Source organism: Carcharodon carcharias, chromosome 2 (assembly GCF_017639515.1).
Source record: "Carcharodon carcharias isolate sCarCar2 chromosome 2, sCarCar2.pri, whole genome shotgun sequence".
In the NCBI taxonomy this organism is placed as follows: Eukaryota; Metazoa; Chordata; class Chondrichthyes; order Lamniformes; family Lamnidae; genus Carcharodon; species Carcharodon carcharias.
Window position 1 is genome coordinate 63890099 of NC_054468.1, and position 27438 is coordinate 63917536.

At 42.1% G+C, this 27438-nt stretch overlaps 1 protein-coding gene across 6 annotated transcripts in view; it reads right to left on the reverse strand.

The window, feature by feature from the left end:
- Window positions 1–27438, reverse strand: part of schip1 (schwannomin interacting protein 1) — an 871502-nt gene that overhangs the window by 161003 nt on the left and 683061 nt on the right. For 2 of the 6 annotated variants that reach the window (XM_041176152.1, XM_041176183.1), the window contains one exon: window positions 11648–12226. In XM_041176152.1, the coding sequence (XP_041032086.1) occupies window positions 11648–12226 (579 nt within the window). Of the gene's footprint in view, window positions 1–11647; window positions 12227–16140; window positions 16218–16358; window positions 16377–17136; window positions 17534–27438 lie in introns of those variants that run through there. The other 4 variants (XM_041176168.1, XM_041176194.1, XM_041176175.1 and 1 more) reach the window with 4 other exon arrangements.

A 27438-nucleotide genomic window follows, 5' to 3' on the forward strand; every position in this document is an offset into this window, starting at 1 on the left:
CACAGCCTCAGAGTAAAGGGAAGACCTTTTAGAACAGAGATGAGGAGAAACTTCTTTAGACAGAGAGTGGTGAATCTATGGAATTCATTGCCACAGAAGGCTGTGGAGGCCAGGTCATTGAGTGTATTTAAGACAGAGATAGATAGGTTCTTGATTGGTAAGGGGATCAAAGGTTATGGGGAGAAGGTGGGAAAATGGGGTTGAGAAACTTATCAGCCATGATTGAATGGCGGAGCAGATTCGATGGGCCGATTGGCCTAATTTCTGCTCCTATGTTTTATGGTCTAATTTGTAGTGGAGATAAATATTCAATTGGATCTCTATCAACAAGTTAATGGGACTATACCCACACATTTCAGGAAGTTTATCACCATTTATGCCTTTCTTGGTAAGATTTTCCACAATATCTTCCTAAAATTCACTTACCAAAGCACTGTATATGCCTTCGTATGTACAAATATGTTTCAACTTGCCTGCATACCAGACCAATACTGTAATCAGCCTAGCTGAACATGCTTAAAGGATTGTACTGAAGCCAAACATGTTTTTTCTGCCCTCGCTTGTGCAATTAACGATCCAAATAGTACAGTAAAAAGTGTGATACAAGTAGAAAATGGACTCTAAGCGCAATTATAAAGCCAATCCAAAAAAGTTTTCCAATAAACTAAACAGATAAGTGTTTAGCTCAGAGTTTGGTAACTCCTTTGAAATCATTCAAAATGAACAACTTTAAAATTTATGTCCCATTTTGACTGAGCGAAGTACTTAGCAGTCAGTGCAGACTCTGTTAGCCAGTTCCACCATTAATATTAGGATATTCATACTACAAGATCAACAACTGTCACATCATTTCCAAGAAAAAAAATCAGTTGCACTTGATTAATATATCCCCAGCCAGAAAATAATAATAAAGAGGGGTGATAACTTGCTTCATAGTTGTGGGCATAAACCTGTAGGTAATAAATTTTCCATATTTCCATTAGTATAACATCAACAGCTGGATCACTGAAAATTAATTGCTAAAACAGCAATTGCAGTAGCTAGCTTTCTGACAAGATAAGGATGCCCCCTAAAGACTGTTCTTGTCACTAATAATGCTTTCCCTTAATTCCCTGCTACTCACCAAGGCAACCAAACATTTCTGTGGATTGAACTGAAGATTGCGCAAAATCTTCAGTATTTAAAAGCTAGTTTGCAGTAGAAATTGTGCCCTTGCAGGAAAACCTAAAAGTCACCAAATTGAGATGTAATACAATATTTGGAGAGGCTGTGGTGCCTGTAGCACAGTAAACAACTCCACAAAAAGTTATTAGCATTTTCATACAAAATATCAACATTATTGCTCCAGTCATTAAGTTTATTTGAAAGCCATGATTTTTTTTTTCCCTTGACAAAATCCAACTCAACTTAATAATATCCATCGAAAATAGAAAAGTACAAATGAGCTGTCTCTTTTTGCACACCTCTTTCATCAGAGTTATGGTAGACAATCAGAAGGATTCCCATGGAATTCATTCTCTGGAGAGTGACCTTGTAAGCCCCCTTTGAAATACATGAGGGAGGTTTCCTTATTGACGGGTAATCAAGGTGCAGCTTGACTCGAGCATTATGCTGTTCCAAAGATGGCCTCAGACTTAAACTCTACAGATCTGGCAAGATAACTCAGCATTCATTTTGTGTTGTCAGTTGTTAATGTGGTTGCATATGGTCAGCTTATAACCTATTATCAGTCTCAAGTCTTTCTTACTCCTCCCTAATTAGTTCAATACTGTTCATTTAGCAAGTCCCAGAATTTTCTTCCTAAGATTCTTCATGTGGCTCAATGCCAAATTTTACTCCTGTGAAGAGAAGACATCACACCATATTAAGGCACTATTTAAATGTAGGTATTGTTACTGAAATAAGAACAAAAAAAGCTGGAAAACTCAGCAGGTCAGGCAGCATCTGTGGAGAGGAACAGGGTGAACGTTTCAGGTTGATAGTCAGTGGAAGATGGGAGAAGGCCGGAAAAACAAAGAAGGTCTGTGATAGTGTGGAGGGCAGGGGAGGTCAACTAACAAAAGTCTTCATGATGCAACAGCCAAAGAGAGTGGTAATGGATATAGTTAAGAAACAAAGGTCATGTCCAAATGAGATGCGGCTAGTTACAGAAAAACCATCTGACTGCAACATGAAGGGATAAAGAAACAATTTGAAGATGGACCCAGCAAAATAAAAGGAAAAAAGAACACTTAGAACAAGATGGAGGCAGAGGACTTTATGATCTGAAGTTGTTGAGGTCAATGTTGAGTCCAGAAGGCTGTAGGATGGCAAGTCAAAAGATAAGGGTCTGTTTCTCAAGCTTGCATTGAGCTTCACTGGAACATTGCAGCAGGCCAAGGACAGAGAGGTCAGCATGGGAGAAAGGTGGAGAATTAAAATGACAAGAGACCGGAAACTCGGGGTTGTGCTTGCAGACTGAATGGAGGTGTTCCACAAAGTGGCCACCCAGCCTGCATTTGGTCCCCCCAGTGTAGAGGAGACCTCATTGTGAGCAGTGAATACAGTAGACTAAATTGAAAGAAATACAAGTAAATTGCTGTTTCACTTGGAAGGAGCATTTGGGGTCTTGGATAGTGAGAAGGGACAAGGTGAAAAGGCAAGCATTGCATCTCCTGTGCTTGCATGGAAAGGTGCCATAGGGAAGGGTGGGAGTGTTAGGAATGTTAGGGGTGACTAAAGAGTGGACTATGATGTTATGGAGGGAACAGTCTGTGTGGAATGCTGAAAAGGGAGAGGAGGGGAAGATGTGTGGTGGTGGCATCACACAGCAGCTGGGTGAATTGCGAAGGATGATTTGATGAAAACAGAGGATGTGGGGTTGAAAATGAGAACAAAAGAAATCCTACCATAGTTCAGGGAGAGCGCGAAAGGGGTGAAAGCAAAAGCACATGAAATAGATTGGACACGCTGGATGGCTGTCAACCATGCGATAGGAATCCTCAGCTGAGGAAAAAGGGAGACATGTTGAAAACACTGGTGTGGAAGGTTGTGTCAACAGGGCAGAAGCAACACAGATGGAAAAATGGAATAGAGTCCTTACAGGAAGGAGACTGAGAAATGTAGTCACAGAATCTTTACAGCCATTCAACCCAGCGAGTCTGCACTGGCTCTCTGAAAGAGCATTCCATTTAGTCCCACTCCCCTGTCTTACTCCCATAACCTTCCACATTCTCCCTTTTCAGTAGCAACTTAATTCCCTTTTGAATACCTCGATCGAACCCACCTCTGCCATTCTCTCAGGAAGCTCATTCCAGACGCAAAGCACCTTCTGGGTGAAAAAACTTTTGCTCACATCACTTTTACACGTTTAGCCATTTATTTTGAATCTGTACCCTCTAGTTCTTGATGCTGTCTTGAGTGGGAACAGTTTATCACTATTTACCCTGTCCATATCCCTCAGGATCTTGAATACCTCTATCAAGTCTCCTCTCAGCCATTTTTTTCTCCAAGGAAACAGGCTCAACCTCCCAAATCTATCCTCATAACTATAGCCCTTCATCCTGGGAACTGTTCCTGTGAATATCCTCTGTACTCTCTCCAATGCCTTCACATTCTTCCTCAAGTATGGCACCCAGAACTGGACACAGTACTCCAGATAAGGCCTAACTAGTGTCTTATACAAGTTCAACATGACTTCCTTACTCTTGTACTCAATGCCGCTATTAATAAAGCCCAAGATACTATATGCTTTATTAATTGCTCTCTCAACATGCCCTGCCATCTTCAATGACTTATGTACTCTAGTCGAGGTAGTTGTGGGAGTCTGTGGGTTTTTAATGAACATTAGTAGATAGCCTATATTCAGAAATGGAAAGAGAGAAGTCAAGGAAAGGAAGAGGAGAGTCAGGTGAAGGTGAGGGAAGGATGGAAATGGGAGACAAAGTCAATGAAATTTTCCAGTTCATGGTGAGAGCAAGAGGCTGCACTGATCCAGTCATCAATGTACTGGAAAAAGAAATGAGGAAGGGAGCCAGAATAGAACTGGAATAATTAATGTTCTTTATTGAATCTCACCTACCATTGTTCTATTAACTTGTAAATATGGTTTAGGTCCGTCTACCTTAGTAGCTTTATCAGGTTCTGATTGCCCAGCAATAGTTTAGAATCATTGATAAAATTGATCAATTTTCTTTGCATTTTTGATCCACGTAATGATTTGGAATATGAAACAGAAGAGATCCCCAACACCATTTCAAGGAGCATTCCATGGTATATCTTTTTAGCTTGAAACCACTCTCTTTCAGCCAATTCGTTATCTACCAAGGATGATTGTCGTAGGTTTGTGGCCTTACATCTCTTTTTTCCCCGAAAGCTTTCTGTAAATCTAGGCACATTATCTCCTAGTTTCACAAAGTCCACGTTGAATGTAACTTTCTCATAAGTTAAGGAAGTTGTTTAGGCTCCTATTGAAACCACTTTGGCTGCCATTTACTAGATTATCTTCAAACCGGGACTGCATGTTATTGCTAACAAATTAATATTACCTATAATAATAGATAATTATATTGCCAGTTGCTGATATGAGCCCAATGGTTATGGACTTAGCTAAGTTTTTTCCATCATCTTTCAGATCTATTTTAGGTCCAGTATACCTAATAATTTAAAAATAATTCTTCAAACATTCATGCAGCGAGATTCAAAAACTATACTATGAATTCAACAAAAAATGTGAACAGTGCCCTCTGCAGTTAGATCACCTCCAGCTTCATATTTAAAAATTGCATCTTCTTAACACTGCAGTTCTGAAGAAGTCATATTTGGCGCGAAACATTAATTCTGTTTCTCTCTCCACAGATGCTCCACACCTGTTAAGTATTTCCGACACTTTGCTTTTGCCTTCCCTTTCAGCACTGAACTTCACAATTCCCAAAATATGCATATAGCTGTTTCCCAGCAGGAACTTTCAAGTTGAACAGGAGAATACCAAATAGTGTACAACTACTGGAATAGATATGCCTTACATAGTTAGGAACATTCACAATTATCTCAGATGAAAATAAAAAATTATCAAATGATTTTATTAGCATCTGAAATGGCACCCAATTCATCCATGACATTGGAGCTACCTATAGTACTCACCATATTCGCAAGGAAACAAACATTACAAAGAAAACAGATGGGAAATCCATCAAAGGCCTCTGCTAACACATTTATTAGGAAGCTAGATATGGTTCTTCCTTGAATTTCCTTCTTCCCTCTGCCTGATCTCTGCCATCCACTTTCTATCTTACTTATCAAAAATAGTTGGCATGATCCAAAGTTTTGTAACAGAAGATAAAAAATCAAAACTACCATTTGTTATGATCCCAGTTACGAGAATATGGATCTGGCTTGGCAGACCATAATCATCTAAAGAATATTATGCATGGACAAGAGTAAGAAAATAAGGGGCAGGACTCCAAGATTAAAATGAAACACCAAAAAGAATCTTTACAAGACAAACTTGAACAAAACTAATACAATCAATAATGACTAAATAGATACACTGAGCAAATAGGATAATGATTCTAAACAATATGAGCTTCTACCTTCAACTCAATCCAACAGACTTAGCCCAGCTTAACCTTTCTACTGTGGTTTTCACTCTGATAGGCTTTTAAACATACTCATAATCTGGAAGGCAGTTCTTTGTTTCCTTGTGGATTTGGCTGCACACGTCACAGTCTATGATAAATCTGTGCTAATACAATCTCCTGGTCCAAGTATAGGTGTCACTGATGGTCATACGCCAAGACCCACAGACACACGTAGACACTCGCTTGGTGTCTATTCCGTAGCTGGACGACTTTTCTCTTTACAGATCTACTTGGTCCTTCCTAATTCTCTCGGGCCTGAATTTTCAGCTCAGTGGGCAGGCGTGACTGGCAGGCTTGGGAGCAGTCGGAAATGGACCGCAGACTGTGATCAGCCCCCAGCCGCAATTCCACGCTGGCTGGCCAACTAACGGCCAGTCAGCGTGAAACATGCACTGAAAAGTTCAACGCTGCTGGGGTGGGGGTGGGCAATGATGTCATTGCAGGCGTGGGTGAGCCCTGAGAGAAAGCTCCCTCAAGGCAGAAAGCCTCAGGGAGCAGCAGATCCAAACACCATGCAGTGAAGTTTTGAAAAATCAGGAAAAAAATGTCCAAGCATCACAATCAAGCACCTGAACATACATGGATAATAAAAATGTTGTCCGTAGATTTTTATTTTACTTAATAACGGAAACCTCATCCCACCCTTGAATAAGATTTCATGAAAAATGCAAAGTCCGCCTGGCCGATTTGCCCATCCGTCAACTGTAAAGTTGGATGGATCACGAAAAATCAGAGATACTTGCACCATTAATGGGCTTAATTGCCCTGTTAATTGTTGGCAGGCGCGCTTCCGACTTTTGCGTGCGCCTGCTGAGCGAAATGTTGCGCAAACATGAGATGACATCGGGATGCTCGCCCGACATCTTCTCGCATGATTTTAGGCTTGATCGGGTCGGCTGGCGCCTGCCCACGGGACGTAAAATTCTGCCCTAGAACTCCGAGCGAAGTAATTTCACCTCATCTCAATTCTAAATGATCGGCCCTTTATCCTGAGAGTGTGCCCCCCACCCCCCCGATTCCCCCAACCCCCTCAGTTCTAGATTCCCCAACCAGCGGAAACAACATCTCAGTGTCTATGCTGTCAAGCCCCTTTAGAATCTTGCATGTTTCAATGGGATCACCTCATTCTTCTAAACTCCAGTTTACTCAATCTTTTATGATAGGACCACCCTCTCATCCCAGGGACCAATCTTGTGAAACAAAAACAGAATTACCTGGAAAAACTCAGCAGGTCTGGCAGCGTCGGCGGAGAAGAAAAAAGTTGACGTTTCAATCTTGTGAAGCTTCACTGCACTGCCTCCAATACAAGTATATCCTTCCTTAAACATGGAGAACCAAAACTGCACACAGCACTCCAGGTGTGGTCTCACCAAAGACCTGAACAATTGTAGCAAGACTTCTTTATTCCTGTACCCCAATTCCATCGCAATGAAGGACAACATGCCATTTGCCTTCCTAATTGCTTGCTGTAACTGCATGCAGACTTCCTGAGTTCCTAGTCAAATTTCTCTGAACATCAACATTCACAAGTTTTTCTGCTTTTCTATTTTTACAACCAATAGGTGTAGTTTACCTGGTTTTCTAAAAAACATCTAATAAGGTGCCACACAAAATGTTAATACACAAGATAAGGGCTCATGGATTTGGGGTTAATATATTAGCGTGGTTGGTTTTGCTTAACATACAAGGAAGCAAAGTGTAGTAGTGAGTAACCTCACACTTCTCCATGTTATACTCTATCCGCCATCTTGTTGCCCACTCACCTAATCTGTCCAAATCTCTTTGCAGCCTCTGTGCCCTCACAACGTATATTTCCACATCAGCAAACTTAGATATATTACTCTCTGCCACTTTGTCTAAGTCATAAAAAAAATGGTAAACAGCAGAGGCCCCAGCACTGACCATTGCGACACTCCACAATTTACAGTCTGCCAACTTGAGAATGCCCCATTTATGCCTACTCTTTGCTTCCTGTCTGTTAACTAATGCTCTATCCATCCTCATGTAGTAACCCCAAATCTGTGAGCCCTTACCTTGCGTATTAACGTTTTGTGTGGCACCTTATCAAATGCCTTTTGGAAATCCAGGTATACCACATGTACTGGTTCCCCTCTATCTACCCTACTAGCTACATCCTCAAAAATCTGTTATAAATTTGTCAAACACAATTTTCCCTTTCATAAAACCATGTTGACTCTGTCAGATCATGCTATGATTTTTTGAAGTACATTGTTAAGACTTCTTTAGTAATAGATTACAGCACTTTCCTGATGATTGATATCAGCCTAATTGGCCTATAGTTCCGTTTTCTCTCACCCTTCTTTCTTGAATAGTAGTGTCCCCATTTGCTAACTTCCAATCTGCTGGGACCATTCCAGAATCTAGGGAACTTTGGAAAATCATAGCCAGAGCATTCACTTTCTCTGCAGCTATCTCTTTTAGAGCCCTAGAATATAAGTCATCAGTTCCTGGGGATCAGATTTTTGTTCCTCGAGTTTCTCCAATACTTTCTCTCTGCTGATATTAACTATCTCGATTTCCTCACTCATATTAGCACCTAGGTTACCCTCTGCTCCTGGTATTGTAACTTATGTCTTCTACAATGAAGACAGATACAAAATGTTCATTCAATACCTCATTCTCCATAACAATTTCTTCTGTCTCTGCTTCTAAGTGACCAACATTTACTTCAGCTACTCTCTTCCTTTTTATATACTTGTAAAAGCTCTTACAATCTGTTTTATATTCTGAGCTAGTTTGCTCTCATTTTCTACTTTTTCCCTTTTTTTAAAATCAACTTTTCAGTGGCCCTTTGCTAGTTTCTAAAACACTGCCAATCATTAGACTTGCCACTATTCCTTGTAACCCTATAATCCTCTTTTTTAAATCTAACACTATCCTTAACTTCCTGAGTAAGTCACAAAAAGATTTTTTTGCAGCATTTTTGTTTTTCAATAGAATGTATATTTGTTGAATATTTTGAATTGTTTCTTGAAATGTTACCACCACAACTTTGAAACTATTTACCCAATCCACCTTAGCCAGTTCTCCCCTCATACCTATGTAATTGGCTTTGTTTAAGTTTAAAATTCTTGTTTGTGTTTGGAGTGTCACTTTCAAACTTAACATATGGATTTCAATTGTTTTATGATCACTCTAGTTCCCAGCAGATCTTTTACTATGATATTGTGAATTAAACCTGCCTCATTACACAATACTACATCTAAAATAGCTTTATCTCTAGTTGGTTCCACAACATATTGCTCCAGGAAACTGTCATGAAAAATTCTTCAAACTCATCTTCTAGACCACCCATGCCAACTTGATTGGTCCAGTTGATATGAAGATTAAAGTCCTTAGGTTTGGCAGATGCAACCTCTACTGCCCAGAAGAATTTTTGTCTTTATTTCTGTTCTGCTGACTTAACCAAAATACAGCGGGGCTGTAAAACATGGCGAGCCATTCAAAAGTCCTTTGACTTCGGCACTACTGGAAAATCCTGTCAGCAGGAGGGGCAGTAAAATTCTGCCCCATAACGTTTAGTATAATCTCCTTCGATATCCTACAGTTTAAAATATGCAATTAAGATCCATACTTCCATCTGATAAGCAAATTCCACAAGATTTTATTTACAAAGCATAAATTGTGTTCTTGAAATATGCATTAAAAACAGCTAACCCTTTTAAACTGAGGCCTGGCAGGAGCAGTATTTCTGCCCTAAGAAGGAATACAATAGTAATTACAAAGTAAAACCTGAATCCACTTTGCAAATAACAAAAACTATATTCCTGTCATTATTGACTTTAACAGAAATCATTTTCTAACACAGCGGAACTTGAAGATGCCCTACCATGAATTACATTATCAATCACTGAGCAGACTGAAATAGTCTCCTGCCTACATTAAGCCATTGCTCAGCAACACCTTGGAAAGCACATCTCATTGCCCAAGTCCAACACATGGATATTCAAAAAGCCTGTTAAGTGGTACAAGATAACTAGAACTTCAGGTTTGTTGGCACTTGGAACCTGTCCTGCATTGATCCTTCCACACCATTATATAATCAGTCAAAAAAACCCTTGAGGCTTGGGGCACCACCAAGGGCAAACAGCTGCTTATGAAGCACTGTATATTCAATTGTTGGAACCACAGTGATACAATATAGTCTATCTCAATGCTGCAGTCCAGAGATTGGTGGGAATGCACTCTAAGAAGATATGCTACTCACTACTGTTCTCCTGGTATTTGCTTGCCAGGATTCAAATCAGTTGTCTAATGACAACTACTCTCGATTGAAGGACAAAATGAAAAGATAAAATTGGAACTTCTGGAGTCTGGTGGTTCCCAAGAAGATGCCCCCGACAATGAAAGACCACAATGATTATTAGAGGAAAATATTTGCTACTTGAAGCTTCAATTTAGTAAACCACAGCAGACAGAATAGTCAATCCAAAATCTGGTTTAGTCTGTTTTGTTGATGATTAATGAGTCAGGCTGGCTGACCAATGTTACTAGAAGGGGCACTATGTAACCTTCAACAATCAGCTCCAATGCAAGCCTGAATATGGAGGGTGGTCACAGCTGGGCAAGCAATGTTACAAAATATTAAATCGTATTTACAGAATAGAAACAGGTCATCACTCGACAGATGCTTACCCCATGCTGGCAAGCTTCATGGTCTTTTAATCAGGTAATATAAAGCAGTACTTGTAAAGCACACCCAAGGGGCTCTTAGCCTTGTCTCTTGCCAACTTGTGCCTAAACTCACTTGAATTTGGCAAACATAGGGAGATAGCAAAAACTGCATTTCAGGCAAACAGAACTCTACTCAGGTGGATTTCTCAATAACTTGGTTTGCAGAGTCTTAACAATGGTCATGAATACGCGTTGTGTCAAATCCCCAAATTTGTAAAAACATTGGTCCAACTTTTCCAATCAGCATGGGAAATGCTGCATCTGACACTAATCAGACAGAAAACTGCACACTTACCTGGTTACGTTTACAGGTATCCGATTCCAATGTAGCATCCAGAAGAACTTGCCCAATGCAGAAATCCACACAGAGAGCCGTGGGAAGAAGCAGCGCAAAAGACTGGACTCCTTTATTCAGAACTAGCTGCCGTAAGATAAGCTTAAATGTCTAGTGTGAATGGTTGAATGGGTGAGTGGAAGAATGAGTGGATGGATAGGGTGGTAGATGGACGAGGTAAGTGAGGAAGTGGGTGGGTGTGTGAGTTAGACAGACTGGCACGTGCATAGGGTGGCATGGTGGGTGGGTGTGTGGCAGTGAACATGGGGGTGAGGTGGCAGGTGGGTGAGTGGGTAAGGTTGGTTGGTGGGTCAGGACATAGTTGGGTTGAGTTGGGAGGTGTAGTCATGTCGGGGTGTACTTGGGTTGGGTTGAGGTGATGGTCGGAGGGGTAGTCAGCGGTTCAGAGTAGGTATTTGGGTGGTCAGGGGTTAGCGTGGCTGGGAGGGGTAATTGGATCAGGTGGAGGGGTTGGTCAGGAGTCAGCAGGGTCAAAGGGGGGGATTTGGGGGTACGTCAGTGTGTGTGATTGTGGGAAATCAGTTTTGCAGTTATCCAGGTGTTAGGCCAGGATTTTTCTGTTGACCGCTTCCTGGGTAACTAATTAGATGAATGAATCGGAACTGTCTGAAGTCTCCGACTCAAACTCAATTTGGAGGCTTTTGCAGAGGGTTCTGGAGAGGGGAGGAATTCCTGTTGGAAGTTCAAACTTCAAAATTCCAACAGAGGTCAGCACGTCAGACTTCAGTAGGGTCCTGATGTACATCTTGGGTCAATGTAATTGGCCTCCGATGATCCGGAGACCAGAAGATCTGGACCATAGATTTTCTAAGACCCTTACTTTTCTACTTCATTAACATGCAGGCAATACATTTCCAGGTATTTTACATTCCATTGCATAATGATTATTGGAGACAAAAAAAATTACCAAAAGTTTCATGGACAGCAAATGTTAATCTTAAAAAGTGGAAATATATAGCTTTGCAAAGATCCAACTTACTGAAGTGAAGTTTGTTTTTGTCTGGCTCTGGTTTTGGTTTTGTGCTTCTTGCTCTTGGAACTGTAAACCTGCAAGGTGCTTCTCAAGGGCTTCCCAATCCATGGTTGGAAGCTGTGGTTCTTCTGTTACAAAAGTCCCCGAAGTCTCCAACTGGTTTGTGGCTACACTGCCACCAGTTATTCGCAATGCCTTCTGCAGCTTTGGAAGAGTCTTATTTCCTTTTCCACCTTGTTTAGTTGGTGCTACATTGCCATTTTGCTTCATTTCACCTGCAGTAACATTAGAAGGTACTGGTGGGATGACTTTAACTTCTTGAAACTCCTCTGCTAAACTCCTGCTAGCAGCTTTAACAATGCCATTGTTCTCAGAGTAGTCACCATATTCACTTTCCCATTCTTCTATCACCTTCTTTTTATATTCCTGATAATCCTCATCTTCTTCATAGTCTCCCAACGTGGCAAGATCCAGACTTGGAGAGGATTTGTACTCAGAACATGGCGTCACTTTGTTGGAGCTTGATTCGGAACTTGCTCGACTGCATGAGTCACTTCCCAAATCCATACCATCTTCCCTGTAATCCTGAAGAGGAAATACATTACAGTTAAATACAATATTATCTTTGGTCACATTTTTATAATAATTTACCAGAGTTATTTACCAGAGTTAGTTCCAATTCATTTCTTAAAATTACTAAATTCTTGAGTGTTGGCAGACATTTTGGGTACATGGCACCCACCAGATGTAGGTGTGTTTCCATACCAGAAAGTAGCCTTTAGTGCTTCCACATACAGAGGGTGAATTTCCATGCGTATAAACATTTATGCTGATTATCTGGTGTTTCTGCAGCTCTGTCTCTGCAGTTACAGTGAGCTGGAGACCTCCTACCTCTATAAATCACGAATATTGCAAATACTAATCACAAAAACAATGGATTTTGTTTAACACTACCTCAAAATTTGCATATGAAACATGCTTCTTACATTTCAAACCAGAATAAAAGAAGTATATTTTGAAAATTTATCAATGATTACTTCGAAACTGTTCATTCATAGTCAGGTCTGCAGGTACTTTGTGCTACAGCTTAATTACAAAATATCTATTTTCTTGAACAAAGTGTTTATTCCTGCTTCATTTATATATTTTTTGCATTTCAATAAACATTAAGACTCAAAAAAAATTTAAACAAGCAATATCACATCATTCATTGATCCCGGTGCTTGTTACTTTTTGTTACATTTCAAGTGGTTATTTGTTTGGATAAAACATGTATATTTTACTAAAGAGCAAAGTTATGTGAAAGGAAGACAACCTTTTGGTCCCAGTCACTCCTGTCAAACAACACAAAGTTTATCTCAATTTGTATTTAGAGGATATATCACTAACAAGAAACTAAAGCTTAACTCATATGGAAAAATGGGGTTGTTTTAAACTCAAAATTAGTCCTCTCTGATTGGAATATTGTTTGGACAGAAACATTGATCGAAACGTATGCTTATTTCTGAGAGGGAAAGTAACCACCTATTATCACAGAATTTAATTAGCTCTATAGAAAATAAACTTTAAGTGTTCCTTTTGTTTTAAGTACTTAATTTCAGTATCCAGTAATGAATCAAGTACAATACTGGTTTAATAAAATAAGGATATGCATCAGAAAATGCAGTCTAAACTGCTTGCATCAATTACAATTTCCCAAATCAGTTACTCCACCATCTAAAAGACCAAAGGCAGCAAGAGCACGGGCCCTTCCAAATCACACCCTATTCTGACTTGGGCCTATACTACCATTCTGTCATGGCCACTGGGCCAAATTCCAGTAACTCCCAATCTAACAGCACTGTGGTAACATGTTCACCACATGGACTTCCACAGTTTAAGAAGACGGTTCACCACCACCTCTCTGCGGGCATTTAGGAATGGACAATAGATGCTCATCTACCTGGTAACATCCATATCTTATGAAATACTATTTTTTAAGTTGTCAGTTAGCTTAGGCTCACTGAAGAAAATCTACTCTTGGGAGTCCAGGAAGCAGAGAGCCAGATTTATTAAGGATGACTGGGAGATGCAGTAAATTAAACACTAGCCTTTGATTTTTGTGACCTCAATTCAAATACAGCCTGGCCTCATGGGATGAAAGTTCTTTTTCCCCATCTGCTGGTTGCAAAGATCCCGTGTGAAATAAATTTGGATAGTCTCTATCCAGTTTCAATTGAGCATGGGTCGTAATTTGATTCTGAACTGACCGTTGTCGTCAGAAGCCAAAGAATGGCTGATCTACACAATGAAAATGTAGAAATTGAGGACATCAACCTAAAGCAACACTTTTGACACTACTTGGAGTATAATTTCAATGCAGCTGTCAAACCTGTTTTTAAAAAAGTTTCAATGGTTTCCTTGAACTCACCAGACTTAACTCAAGTGCTTTTAAAGTCCAGACATTTCTAACCAGACCACCAAACCATTTAAATTGGAACAGTTGATAATGGAGCTCTGTACTAGTCTACAAATTTAAATGCCTAGACAGGAAAATCTGAAATACAGCCAAGTATTATAAGCAAGATATCAATTGACTGGAACTTATATTGCAACTCTCAGTCTCAGACTGATAACGATGGCATAAATCCAGCCTTATTTAGGGAAGTGTGCAAATGATGCACCATCAATGAGTTATAACCTTCTTTTCGAAAGAATTGTATTTTGCAGTCTGCTTACCTATGGTTGCCATTTCTGCAAGATAACAATTTTAGAATTAAGTGGATTAGTTGGTGCCTGAATTAATATGCCTTGCAAACTTTAACTGTGGCATACTGTAGTAAATAGAAACCAAAATTATGAACACTTATACAAAGACTTTTCACCCACCATTGCTTAACACATTTTTAGATCAATTCCCAACTACATACCATAAAGTTGCAAAGATCAATGTGCCACAGGAATTGCAGTAGTTAATGCTTCACAAATGCACTATAAACCACTACACAAACAGCAGCTGTGGAATTTAGTGGGCAGGGTTGAAATTTATTACTGGTTAACTGCTCAGACTGTGCCACAGATATTAAACATAAGGGTATTAATTGACCTTGCTACTCAATTTTGTACTCTTCTGAAATGCTTTTCGGGACTGAAGCAGGGATATATTTTATATGCCACTAAGACAACCAGGATTATGAGGTGGAAATTAGTAGGCACTCACTCAATATGTTTGTACATCTTATGATGGATCGTTAATTGGGCCAAACAGTTCCCAACTGAGACTAAAACTACAGTGTTCAGCCAATCAGAACATCACAGTGTCAAACATTGACAGAAATGATTTGCTGGACTGCCCCACTGGTGGCAACACATACTTATATCGATCATAAGACATGCTTGTATATTTTATTTCTCACAGACTGCACCCGAGCACATGACCCACAGAAAACACAACATATCTAAGAAGCACCACAGGTCTTCTGTGTGTTTTTGTCATTTCCATATATTGTTCTTGTGAAACATTCTAATGCTTTCCCTGAGGGGGTTTTCTTCCTCTGTATCACCTCCTTGTTTCCTGTACATATGCACAGATAATGGGCGATGTAGAATAGGGAAATAAAACATGGAACATTCCATTTGTTTAGTGACTGAATGCATATCACATTTTACAAATTCTGGTTAAGCAATTTAATTTTTCATTGCCAGGCACATTTCACAATAGATTCACAATTAAAAATCTGTTAATGAGAATTAAGCCATCCTTTTGAAGAGGATAAATGCAAATAACTTTCACAGCATATTCTGGCCAAATTAGAAACGAAGCATTTGCCTATGCTGAGAACTCTTTCCGAACAGTCACAATGGATACTGTTGAAGCTATTCTACAGAGGCAGGTGCAGTTTATATCTGAACAAGCTAAAATCTTGGGCCTTCAGGGCCTAAGCTACTGTTTCTGGAGTATTTGTTGTAAACCATTTGTCAGCAACAGCAGCAACCTAACACTGAATAGCATCTATATTACAAATGCGGCTTTTGCCGGAGATCCTCGTCCTGGTGAAGGTTTCACATCTTCCTTGCCCTTTTCCGAAGGAATTACAGAATGCGCATTGGCGGCAAAAAGCCAGAACTTTCGACAAAACAAAATAACCCCAAGACATACACAATAATATAAACTCCAAGAAGTTGGAGCACCTCATCACTCCCCCCTTTATCCACGATTTTAAACTGTTTGTCTCGCAGATTTTATATTTGAATGAAAGGAACAGAAAGAAAGGGAAATAGTTGAACACATCTGAAATGTGTAAATCAGGGACTAGCAGAATGAGGCAGCTCCCGGCTCCCAGCGCCTCTGTCCCTGACTCCGGCTACCTCACTGCTCAGGAACCCGCGGAGCTGCGGCTCCCCAGCAACTCAGCGGCAGCTAGACATACATCTCAACCTTCTGGAAACTGTCAAAGAAAGGAAAACTTCCCAGAAAAAACAAAAGGAAGCGGAATAGAAGCAGCGGCCAAAGTGCTCACCGATCCTCTCACTTACAACGGGAACCATTCAGCTCCACATGGAGGCAGCTGGCCGGGATGCAGAGGGAAGAGGAGCGGGGTCGCTGCTTTTCATCTCACCGCCACCGTCCCCCTTAAAAGGGAAATACCTGGGCTGCCCCTCGCTCAGCCTATTTCACATGCCTTTTTTTTTAAAAAAAACTCAGCAGACAGTGACAAAATTGTAGTGAAAGTTTTACCAAGTATGAATGAAGTGGGGACTGGGATCCCAATGAAATTTAGACTCAAAACAAAGTGACAACGTGGAAAATGTACTCCAGCCTGTCGGTGAGGCAAAGGGTGGCGACAAGTGATTTTGGTTCTTGTACATTTACTGTTTCCCTTTTAACGTCAAATTTTGACGTCAGCCAACAAGTATGTGGATTTTAAAATCAGTCCTGGCAGGTTGGGCTGGGCTGGACTGGCTTCACCGCCCCGCCACTGAGTCAGAAACTGCTTCCCGTCTCCTCCATGGAATCAGCCAGACAGCGGCTGGGACTGGGGCAGACCCCAGAGAAGCGGGCACACCCCAGGAAGCGGGGGGAGGGAATGAAACCAGCGCCAGACGCTAACGGGCTGCCAGGCCACCATATCACAGCTACTTTCTTCAGCTAGCAAGGAAACGGCCGCTGGGCTATTTCTAAAGCAGCCGGATATTCTCACTAAAGTTACACGTTCTCTTACCCTCGGCAGTAGTTGCAGATTGGGGTTAAGTAATCACAAAGCGTCATAAAAGCAATGTGCATTTCACCATTAAAAAACATTTACTGAAATATGAATGCACACGGACTGTGCAGAAAGTGACAGGATACTACACGGACCTGGGAATTTCTCCAGTGTTCAACTGAAGATGCAGAAAAATAAAGCAGAACTTGCGGAGATTCATGCCACTGTAACCAGATAGATACAACTACACAGCGAAACATAAAAGTGTCGCCACAATTGCAGCCTGCAACCTCTTAAATAGACAGTACTTACAGTCATTTTCCCGTCCTAAATTTCCCATCAAGTCATCGTCCAGTGTAGATCACAATTTTCTTATCCATAAAAAAGAAATCTTATTCCTTTCCTTTTCCTCTGGAGCCCATCCCTGCAGGACTCGAGTTCAAAAATAGACTTAATTCACTTAGCACAGAACAACTGCCAGCTTAGACCTCTTGGCAGCTTTGAAGTCAGCGCGACAGATATACTTCCAATAATAAATGTCAGCGAGATCTCCTCCGGATTGTGTACGTGCAGTGATGCTGCAGAATCAGCCGTAACCTCCCAAACTAAACCAAGAAGCGTTCCCGCTGTCTCGATGCGCAGCCTTTTTACACGCCTCGACCTTGTATGAAAACGTCTGCCTCATCTGAATAATTCATGAAAGTTGTTTTGAGTGCTTCTCGTTTCCGCGCGTGTTTTAAATCATTCATCACATGCTCGTGTTCGTCCTTTACTTAATTTTTATGAGCAATATCCGTCAAGCGAGTAAGCATCCATAGCTACACTGACGCATCTTATATCCAGTGCAAACACCTACCGCCAGCGCACACCTGGATTTATGAGGTGAAGTTAGATGAATAACGATTATATTTGAAGAGGCTTTTAAAGCTGTTTTATCCGCGATTGCTTGCCAGTCCTCCGTACCTTAGAGGTAATGGCTATTCAATTCTAGTGTCGGTTTAAAAGTGCAATTTGACCCAGGTACATTCCAAGTCCGAGAGTGTGAGAGCATAGGATTTCTGATTTTGTTTTAGCCCTTGTGAGTCGCAGCCCTGTATATATTTTCAAAGCAAACTCGAGCGTGCTGCAGTGCAACCAAAGGTTCTGCCGCCCTGGCACTGTAATGTCACTGAGGGAAGGATTGACAAAGCAGAGCCGCCGCTTGTGGGGTTCAATGGACCAACTGGAAGATTCGTCATGGCCCCAGACAGCCCCGCCCCCGTCAGGAAGAATTAAACCGTTTCTATGACAACTGAATCCCAAGACTGCAACTCTATTTTACATCAGCTTCATTTTCTCCCATCCCCTCGGGTCCTTTTTAGTTTGTTCTTTTATAAAGATGACACGTATTAATTCAAAATCAGATGAAAATTAGGATGTCAACGGGAGGCTAATGTGCCTCGAAATCCAACTGTTTGCTTCTGGACGTATGGAATATAAAACTCTTCGAAAACTCTGAAATATTTTCCTAATAGGCCGATGAAAATCGGTCAGTGGTGGCCATACCGGCTCATGCTAGTTAATCTCTGCTATAATCTTTACATCTCATTTACTCTCACGATTAATCTACCCCCTACATCATACAGTTTGGTTGCAGTTATTCTATCACCCGCTGGTCTGCAAGTGTTTCAGGAACTAGAAACAGTGACTGAAGACTTGGCTAGCTAATATTTTATACAATATCTTGATACAAATAGAAATGTTGTGGACATAATATTTATATCAATCTGAATGGAAGGATTTAGAATCACTTTAAATAAGTCTGTATTAATGTTGCAATTAAGCAACTGGTTTCATCCAGGATAGAGAAATAATCTGTATGATAGAATTTGTATAATGCTGTGTTGTTTTCAAGCACAATAAAATGGGTAGCTTATCCCCCCTTTATTACTCAATGCTAAATTGAAAGAGTTTCTGTAAACTATTTGACATGAAAACAATACATGGGGGCTGAGTTTACAGGTGTGTAAATCTGGCAGGTAGCTGTGCCCACTGGCTGCGCACACCCAGCAAATGATGTACCTGTAATTTCCTTACATCCATAATTGACAGAAAAGTTCCTGTCGTATCACAGCCATAAACCTGGGCCCATGGTGACAGAAATTACAAATGAAAGGTAAAGCAGAGTGAACTAATCAGCACACAATCTGTAACTGAACAAAAGATCCTCAGAGGAAAGTATAAGTGTTGAAATTATCACTTTCCGATAGTCTACAGTGACTGGAAATCTGTCAGGAAATTGGAAACAGATTATAGTAGAAATAGATTAATGGTTATAAATATATTAGCAGTTATTGGGGTTAATGTATAATAGCAAGTACAATGACATACTAATTTTCCTATCTATTTCTTAGGAAGCACTAGATATCCATTACATTTTCCACTAAGTATTCATAACAATTTTAACTTTTGAAGAAGGAGGGAATTTGCTATCAAATGTAAGAATAGGCAAGTTGGAGAAACAACACAATCCTAAATGAAATGTGATCAATGAAAGAAAACATGTTATGAGGTGTTAAAAAAAAGCAGAGAAATCATTTGCCATTTTGTAATGCATTAAAGACTCACGTAAGACCTTCAACTTGGTGAACTGAATGAATCATTAATTAAGGATTGAAGAATATATGGAACAGACAATGAATACTGAAGAAAAGTTGCTGAAGGAGTAAGATGTGACCTTCCATAAAGCGATATAGAATAGAAAGGCATCAGAGACTATAAAAAAAAGTCTCGAGGCACATTAGCCTCCCGTTGACATCCTAATTTTCATCTGATTTTGAATTAATACATGTCATCTTTATAAAAGAACAAACTAAAAAGTTATGCGGTGAGGAAAAACAAACCATTCAGCAGTAGTTAGGAAACATTTCAAATGCAAAATCTGAAATACCATCCATCAAGGAAATCGAGCAGAGCAAAAGGAACATAGATGATGTAGTATACAGTTTAGGTCCAACATTTTCCAGTATTTGCCATAAGTAGTCATTCTACAAGACACGATGCAACCATGACCTAAATCACAGAACAGGAGAAATCATGTTCACGAGGTATTTTATGTGGATGTAATAGGTTCAAATTCAAGCTCACAAGTGAAGAAATTAGTAGGGATCACAAGATTTAAATTGGACACAGGAGTATAACTGAGTGCCATATCTCAGAGAGATTTCAAGAAATTATGGGATATGTCTAAATTTTAAGAAGGCTGAGACAAAAACGATGGAATATTCAACAGCAAACATGTTGCTGAAAGTAATTAGAGAGATAAGGTGGAACAAACACTTAAACAGAAAAAGATTTATCTCAAGGATTATGCTGCTTGTCAGGAGGATACTAGATCAACAATGTTACCAAAGATGAACAAGTTACCAAAGTAATCCACCTAAAGCAAGAAGAACTACTGGTTTTGCAGAAGAAATGTCAAGTATGGTTTGTTAGCATGGGTGACTTAAAGGATATATAGAAAATTGATGAACTAATGGAATGGGTGAACTTATTAGTTACTGTTGACAAAATTAAACAGTAAATTGTGAAATTTGGACCATAAAAACCTGAAAGGAAAATTTCAGCTTTCTAACTTGTGAGCATATTATGGCATAGATTACCTATGCAAAATATTTTAACAAGTTAAATATTTTTTAAGTTTCTGGTGATTGAAGTTGAATAAAACAAATTTTAAGATACACATGTTTACTATTCTTTATAAAAGGTACAGATTCTTACATCTTCCCTTCAGAAATATATCATAAAATAATTTATACTTGTTTCTGTGCATTTGATGGATGACAGAATAGTTTAGGGTATGCCTAAGGAGAAAAACAGTGCCAAATGTTGGAAAGTAATTGAAGTTACTAAACAAGTTAACTTGAATAGCGACAATTGTGTATTTTGTGTCACTGAGCTGATTTTCTTGGTGATATCAATGCTGGTAAGCATGCATTAAGATTGACAGTTTAACAGTTTAAGCCTTGAGTATATGTTGTGCCCACAGTGCAGGAAAGATATATCGAGACTCCCAAAAACCCCCCAATTATACATGTAAATTCTTTTTGGGAAAAGTGTCATCTCTCAGCTTGTTGCTGGAAAAACCTAATCATTGTAGCTTAGAATCATAAACATGAAAAAAACATGGGCACATTTAAGGGACACCTAACTCTGAACTCTGTCAGTTCAGAATAATCCTGAAAGATCAATAAACATTGTACTGATGCATCAATGACAAGATTAAGGGCTGTACTACTGCAAAAGTGTAATGAATGTTGGCAACCTGTTGCTTGTGGCATCATATTTATTGATTGATATGGAGACAAGATTGTGCAGATTGAGAAGCTGTCACAAAGGGCAGGATTTTCGGGTTGTTGGGTGGGAGCAGCCAGGAAATGGTTGGCCACCTGCGATTGGCTGCCGATCACGACTTCAACGGCCAGCCAGCATGAAATGCGCGCTGAAAGGCTCAGCGCTGCCGAGGTATGGGCAGGAGGAGGGTGAGCACTGAAGTCTGTGCAGGTGCAGAATGAAAGCTCCCTGAAGGCAGAGAGCTGCCTCAGAGGGCTGAAGAATTTTAAAAACAAAAATAAAGATTTTGAAATTCTGAACAAAATGTCCCCAAATAGGACTCCCTCACATGAACATAAAGATAATAAAAATTATGTCAAAGCATTATTTTTAATTAATGTTGGAAACCACAGCCCGCCCAAAGTTGGACGGGCAGCGAAAAATCTGTATTAATTAATACTTTAATGGGCTTAACAAGCCTCTTAATTGTCGGCGGGCGCACTGCTGACTCTCGCATGTGCCTGCCGACCGGAATATCAAGCAAGCACGCAATAAAATTGGGATGCATGACCAACGTCATCGCGTCCTATTCTATGCCCGATTGGGTCGGGCGCACTCTGCCTGCGGGTCATAAAATTCTGCCCAAAGTATTACAATTGCTTTTGAAAGATTTGCTTTATACGTATGGCAAGAGCATAAATTTTGAAACTGACACTAGCCTTAACAGTAATATGTACAAAATCTTTGAGAATACTATAATGATGATCACGCCAAAGAGGTATAGCCCAGATATCAAATACACATACCAGATATATGACAGTGCTGATGCACATATAACAGCAGTGACACAGGATGTAAAAAAAAATTAATAGCTTGATCAGGATTTAAGTGTGGGATAACATGGTAAACCTAACAAGGATAAGGTTAATCTGAACTGAGATAGAAAAGAACTGATTTTATGTTGTTATAAGATGGCTATTAGGACCACTGACACTCAAAACACAGGTCTCATAAAGCGGACAGTAACCTCAAAGTAAACTTTCTGTATTTACTAAGGTTCAACATAGGAAGTTATCTTAAATGGGAGTCCCTAGCAGCTACCTGCAAGTTTACTGTGTGGTTGTTTCCTGTTTCAGGAGATCCACACATCAGGAGTTTGTGGCCCTGGCTCCACTTAAGCACAATATAAAACCTGCTAAGGTGCTGAAATGTCTGGGATCTTCAAATAAACAACAATGGAAGGATTGAGGAATATTGGAAATGAATTAACAATACTTTATGAAACAGTTTAGATGAGCAGTAAGATTGTGATACCAAAAAGCACATGTGAAGAAATAGTGGAGAGTCAGAAGAGTTTTATATAGTAAGAGAAATATAAAGGGCAGGATTTTGAGGTTGTTGGGCGGGCCTGGGAGCGGCTGGGAAACAGTCTGCCACCCACGATCGGCCTCCGGCCACGATTTCATGCAGGCGGGTCAGTTAAGGCCCGTCCGGCATGAAATGTGGCTCCGTTCTGGCTGGGGGGGAACGGGGGCCTGTTGGCCGCCGGGTCCAATGGCAACCCGGCGGCAGGTTTAAAAATGGCCCAGGCAGCCCCTGGAAGGCTGCCATGGAAGTTCAATGTTCCCAATGGAGTCGAGTGTGACTGGGCATGGCAGGCGGGAGGGCAGCTCGGGTGGGCACTCGGCCTCCTGCTTTTCCGACGAATGCCCCACTGTCCTCCTGGAGGCGGTGGCTGCCAGGTGGGACACCCTTGTCTCCAGAGATGGGGGGAGGAGGCCACGGCACCTCACCAAGAGAGTATGGGAGGAGGTGGTAGCAATGGTTAGCAGCCATGATGTGGTGCGGCGCACATGGGTGCAGTGCCAGAAACACTTCAGTGACCTGCTACGCTCAGGAAGGGCAAGTACTGTGTTGCAGAAGCATTAAGGTGTGGCCACCTACCCCCCCCCCCCCCCCTCCAACACCCCCCCCCCCCCCCCCCCCCCCCCCCCCCACCCCCCACCCCCCACTCCCCTGTGGACCTCAGGGTGTTAGAGTCTGAGTGCCAACTGTCAATGACGCTGGAGCTGGCTGCTTGGACTGAGTGCCTTGTGGCTTGAAGGCCTTGATTCAGGTGTGCCTTGGGAAGTGCTCCTCCGTTTGGGTTCGCCAGACTGCAATGGCACTGCAGGTAAAGAGTGGGCTAATCAATGATCTTTCAGAAGAAGACAAGTCAAAAGTAGGCAGAGAGGGCACATACAGGCAGAGGGCAGCCCAACCTCCTGCTGCTCAGCAGGTTTGAGAAAGACTCTCTGGAGCTCGAGGGCCGGCACGCTCACATGCAACCAGGTGTGGAGAGGTTGAGATGCCAGACGAAGGTAAGAGCGCAGTGGACAGAGGTGAGAGCTTCAGATTATGCAACCATTCTAGTGTAGTCTCTTCACTGATGTGAGTCTCAAACCTGGAGTCCCAATTGATCATTGAAAGACAATGGCACTGTGATGCAGATCTCCATTGTCCTACCAGGGTGCCTGGCCTGCGGAAAGACAGTGTGATGACTTTAACTAATGACATGTCCTTGTTCTCCCTTTTGGATCTGCCAGCAGGCGTTCACCCTGTGGATCCCAAAGGGCTACCCCTGATGCCAGAGGACCACTAAGCTTCTGTTGCACCTGCATCACACCCACTGTCTGAAGCAGGCACCAGCTCAGATACCAGTACCTCAGTGGGGCATTAGTTTGGTGGCTAGCATCTCAGTGCACATTGATAAGGACACTTCACACTTGCTTGAGGTTCAGGCGGAGGCAGAGAGTGCCCAAGGCACCGGCAATCAGAGGACTGCTGGGGACCAGGATGATGCTCAGTCAAAGGTTGATGATGAACCTCTGGAGTCGTCCATTAGGCGGCAGATGCTGGATGTCCAGCAAGATATGCAGGAGAATCTGGCGGAGATCCATGAGGGTATGAGAGCCATGGTTTCTGGGATGGAGGAGTCCATATGGAGCATCAGTGCTACGTTGACCCTCAATGCTGAGCGCACTGCCTCCTCCATTGAGAGAGTGGCGGCTCTCATGGTGAGGCTGCTCCAGGTAACGAATGAGGGGTTCCTGGGGTTGCGCTCAGACCTGCAAGACCTCACACAGGCACTAAGCTCAGGTGGTCAGTGCCAGTGTGGGAGATGGATGAGACACCCAGTATCCCAGCTAGGTGCCCGTCCAATGGTGAGCAGGGAAGTCCAGAGCGACCTCACATAGGTGCACAACCTGCTTGCTGTCTCTGTGGGCTCCTCTCAGGGAGCTCTGGATGATAGCAGCAGCTCCTTGACCCTCTGCCAGTGCCTGTCACATCTAATGAGGCTGTGATGATTGAGACACACCAGCCATGGCACTGGCCGCTACTTCCCAGGTGGGGCCAGCACAAGCTCCACTGCCCGGTCATCAAGGCCAAAAAGACATCAGAATCAGCAGGCTGTCTCCAATGCCGGTGCCAGCGAGGGGGGCTTGGGGGTGGGGGCATCAGGACATAGCACTCACAAGCCTAAGTTAAAGGCACCACGTATTCGAGAGGAACAGGTCATGGGTGATTTTATGTTCATTTGTGTTTACTTTATCTGTACTGCTCTGGAAATGAAGACCAGAGAAGTTTATGTAAATAGTTTGGAATTATCAAAATGGGATAGATTTTGTTTTTGTTGTTGAGTATGCTTCACCTTTTTATTTTATTGGTGCAGGGTACGCCAGTATGTAATGCTGGACATAAGTGGCTCTGAACTTTATTGTACAGGCACTGAGTGTTCTTTGGGTTCAAATGACAGGATCCTTTCAGACATCCGGGATGGAGGAGGCAGCCCTGGCATGTGTTTGGAGCTGATCTTTGGTAGCCTTGCTGAAGGAGCAGTGGATCAAGACATCCCTGGTGTCCCTGCCTCTCTGGAGGTTACTGAGGTTTGGCTGCACGTCCTCAGTGTTCTCCTCACCGTGCTCCTCTTCTAATTCACTACTGGACTCATCATCTGTGGCCTGTGCAGCTGCGTCAAGATCCTCTCCCTCCAGTGGGCCTCCCCTTGTCAGTGCCAGATTGTGGAGGGCACAGCATGCAAACACTATCAGTGATACCCACTCTGGGGGGTATTGTAGGGCACCCACCTGAATGGTCCAGGCATCGGAAGTGCATCTTGAGAAGACCCATGTTCCTCTCTATCACTGCCCTTGTGGAGCTATGAGCCGTATTGTAATGCTTCTCTCTCTCTGTTCTTGGGTGGTGGAGAGGCATCGTGAGCCACCTGTTCAGCAGATAGCCCTTGTCACCCAGCAGCCATCCAAGCAGCCGGATTGGAGCACTGAAGAGCCTCGGCACCTGGGAGTGTCTGAGGATGTAAGTGTTTTGGGAGCTGCCTGGGTACCTTGCACAGACTTGCAGAATCTGCATCCTGTGGTCACACACTATTTGCATGTTCTTGGATTGGAAGCCCTTGCTGTTGACAATGGCACCCAGCTGAGCCACTGGAGCCTTGATGGCCACATACGTGCAGTCGATGGCACCCTGGCTGCAGGTAACCCAGCAATCGCTGCAAAGCCTGTGGCCTGCTCAGCCTGGTTGGCCTTGTCCATGTGGTAGTGAATGAAAGTCAATGCACATCTGAACAGAGTATCTGTCACCAGCTTAACACAACTGTGGACAGCTGATTGGGAGACTCCACACATCCCTCACTGACCCCTGGAAAGAGCCAGAGGCACAGAAGTTGAGGGCAGCCATGACCTTCAGAGCTATTGGCATGGGGTGTTCACCCACCCAGTCGAAGCTGATCTCAGGCCCAATCATCTGACAAATGGAGGTCACTGTCTCCCTTGAGCGGGGGGAGCCTCCTTCAGCATTGCACCTCAGACATATTGAGGTAGCTGCTTCGCCGCCTGTAAACCTGGCAGCATCTTCTGCAGCCCCTTCCACCTTGGACTTTCTGCTGGCCCTGCGCCCCTTGTGCCTGCGTCTCTCCTCCCACAGGTGGCTCCCCTGGAAGCTGCATTGGGACACCTGGCCTCCTCTCCCTTCTGCCCCTCTCTTCCTCTTCAGAAGAGATGCCACCAGCGGAGACCAGAATCCCCATTACCATGGTTACAGAAGGCTGACTGCTACCTGGAAGGGTCCACACAGCCTGAATCCTCCAGGGGTCTTGCAGATACCAAGGAGTGCTGAAATGAAGCCTGGAAATGCTAAGAATGAAGGCCCAAACAGAAGCAAAGCTGCTAAGTACCAATAAGCAACCAGCAGCAAACTGTCTACCAAAATCCTCACTACTCATACTGGCAATGCTGCTGGTACTTTTTATCCTGCCCTTGGATGAGCTTTTTGAAAATGGCACCTGCTCACGCCTACCGAATGAAATATTGCACGCGATAACGTCGGGACACTCGCCTGACGTCATCGCGCGCTATTTTATGTCTGATTGGTTCAGGCGTGCACCCATAGGACGTAAAATTCTGCCCCAAAGAAAACTAGCACATTGAATCAAGCACCTTCCCAGAATAAATCAGAACATTGTCCACATATCAGGATGTAGCTTATTCTGCTTCAAATAGAAATCAAATCAACTACGAGAACTCATGAAAATATATCTAGGGCTGCAGTGACAAAAAGCCGGTATCGACATTATATATGGCACAGGGAAAGATCAACTTCATACTTACTGACTGCCACTCAATTTCCCCAGAGCTCTTCACAACACACCACAAGTAGAACAGTGATAAGCTGTGTGAAGAATATTGTCTCCAGACATTAAATGTCAAATTAAGTCTTCAGTGACAATGGGCTACATTTTGCAAGTACTGAGGTCAGATCATTTGGCTAAGAATGTGATTTCATCAATACAACTTCAAATCCAATTTACCCACAGGGGAATTTAGTACAGCCTGCAAATAATCTGAAAAAAAAATGTTTTAGTTCATCACAGTCCCCATTAGAGAACGAGGTTTCCATCAGTATCACTACTCATGGGAATTAATAGCTTACCTAGCCTTCGAGAATTGCTGAAGACTGGTAACTTAGAGATGGTAACACATAGAATGAGCAACAAAACACAAACAAAAGTTTACTTTGCTATGAGAATTCATAAGTGGTCATTTTCAGCTTGGTTAAGGGATCACAGCCACCTATTTAACATCCTAGCCACTTCACCTTTAAGTCAATAGTAGGAAAGGCATATCATGTGCAGCTAATCTGCTATTGAAAAATTTCCAAGCTCAAAAGTTGAACATCACCCCTAAAGGTGGATACTGGAAATCTGAAATAAAATCAGAAATGACAGGAACATTCAGTAAGTCTGGA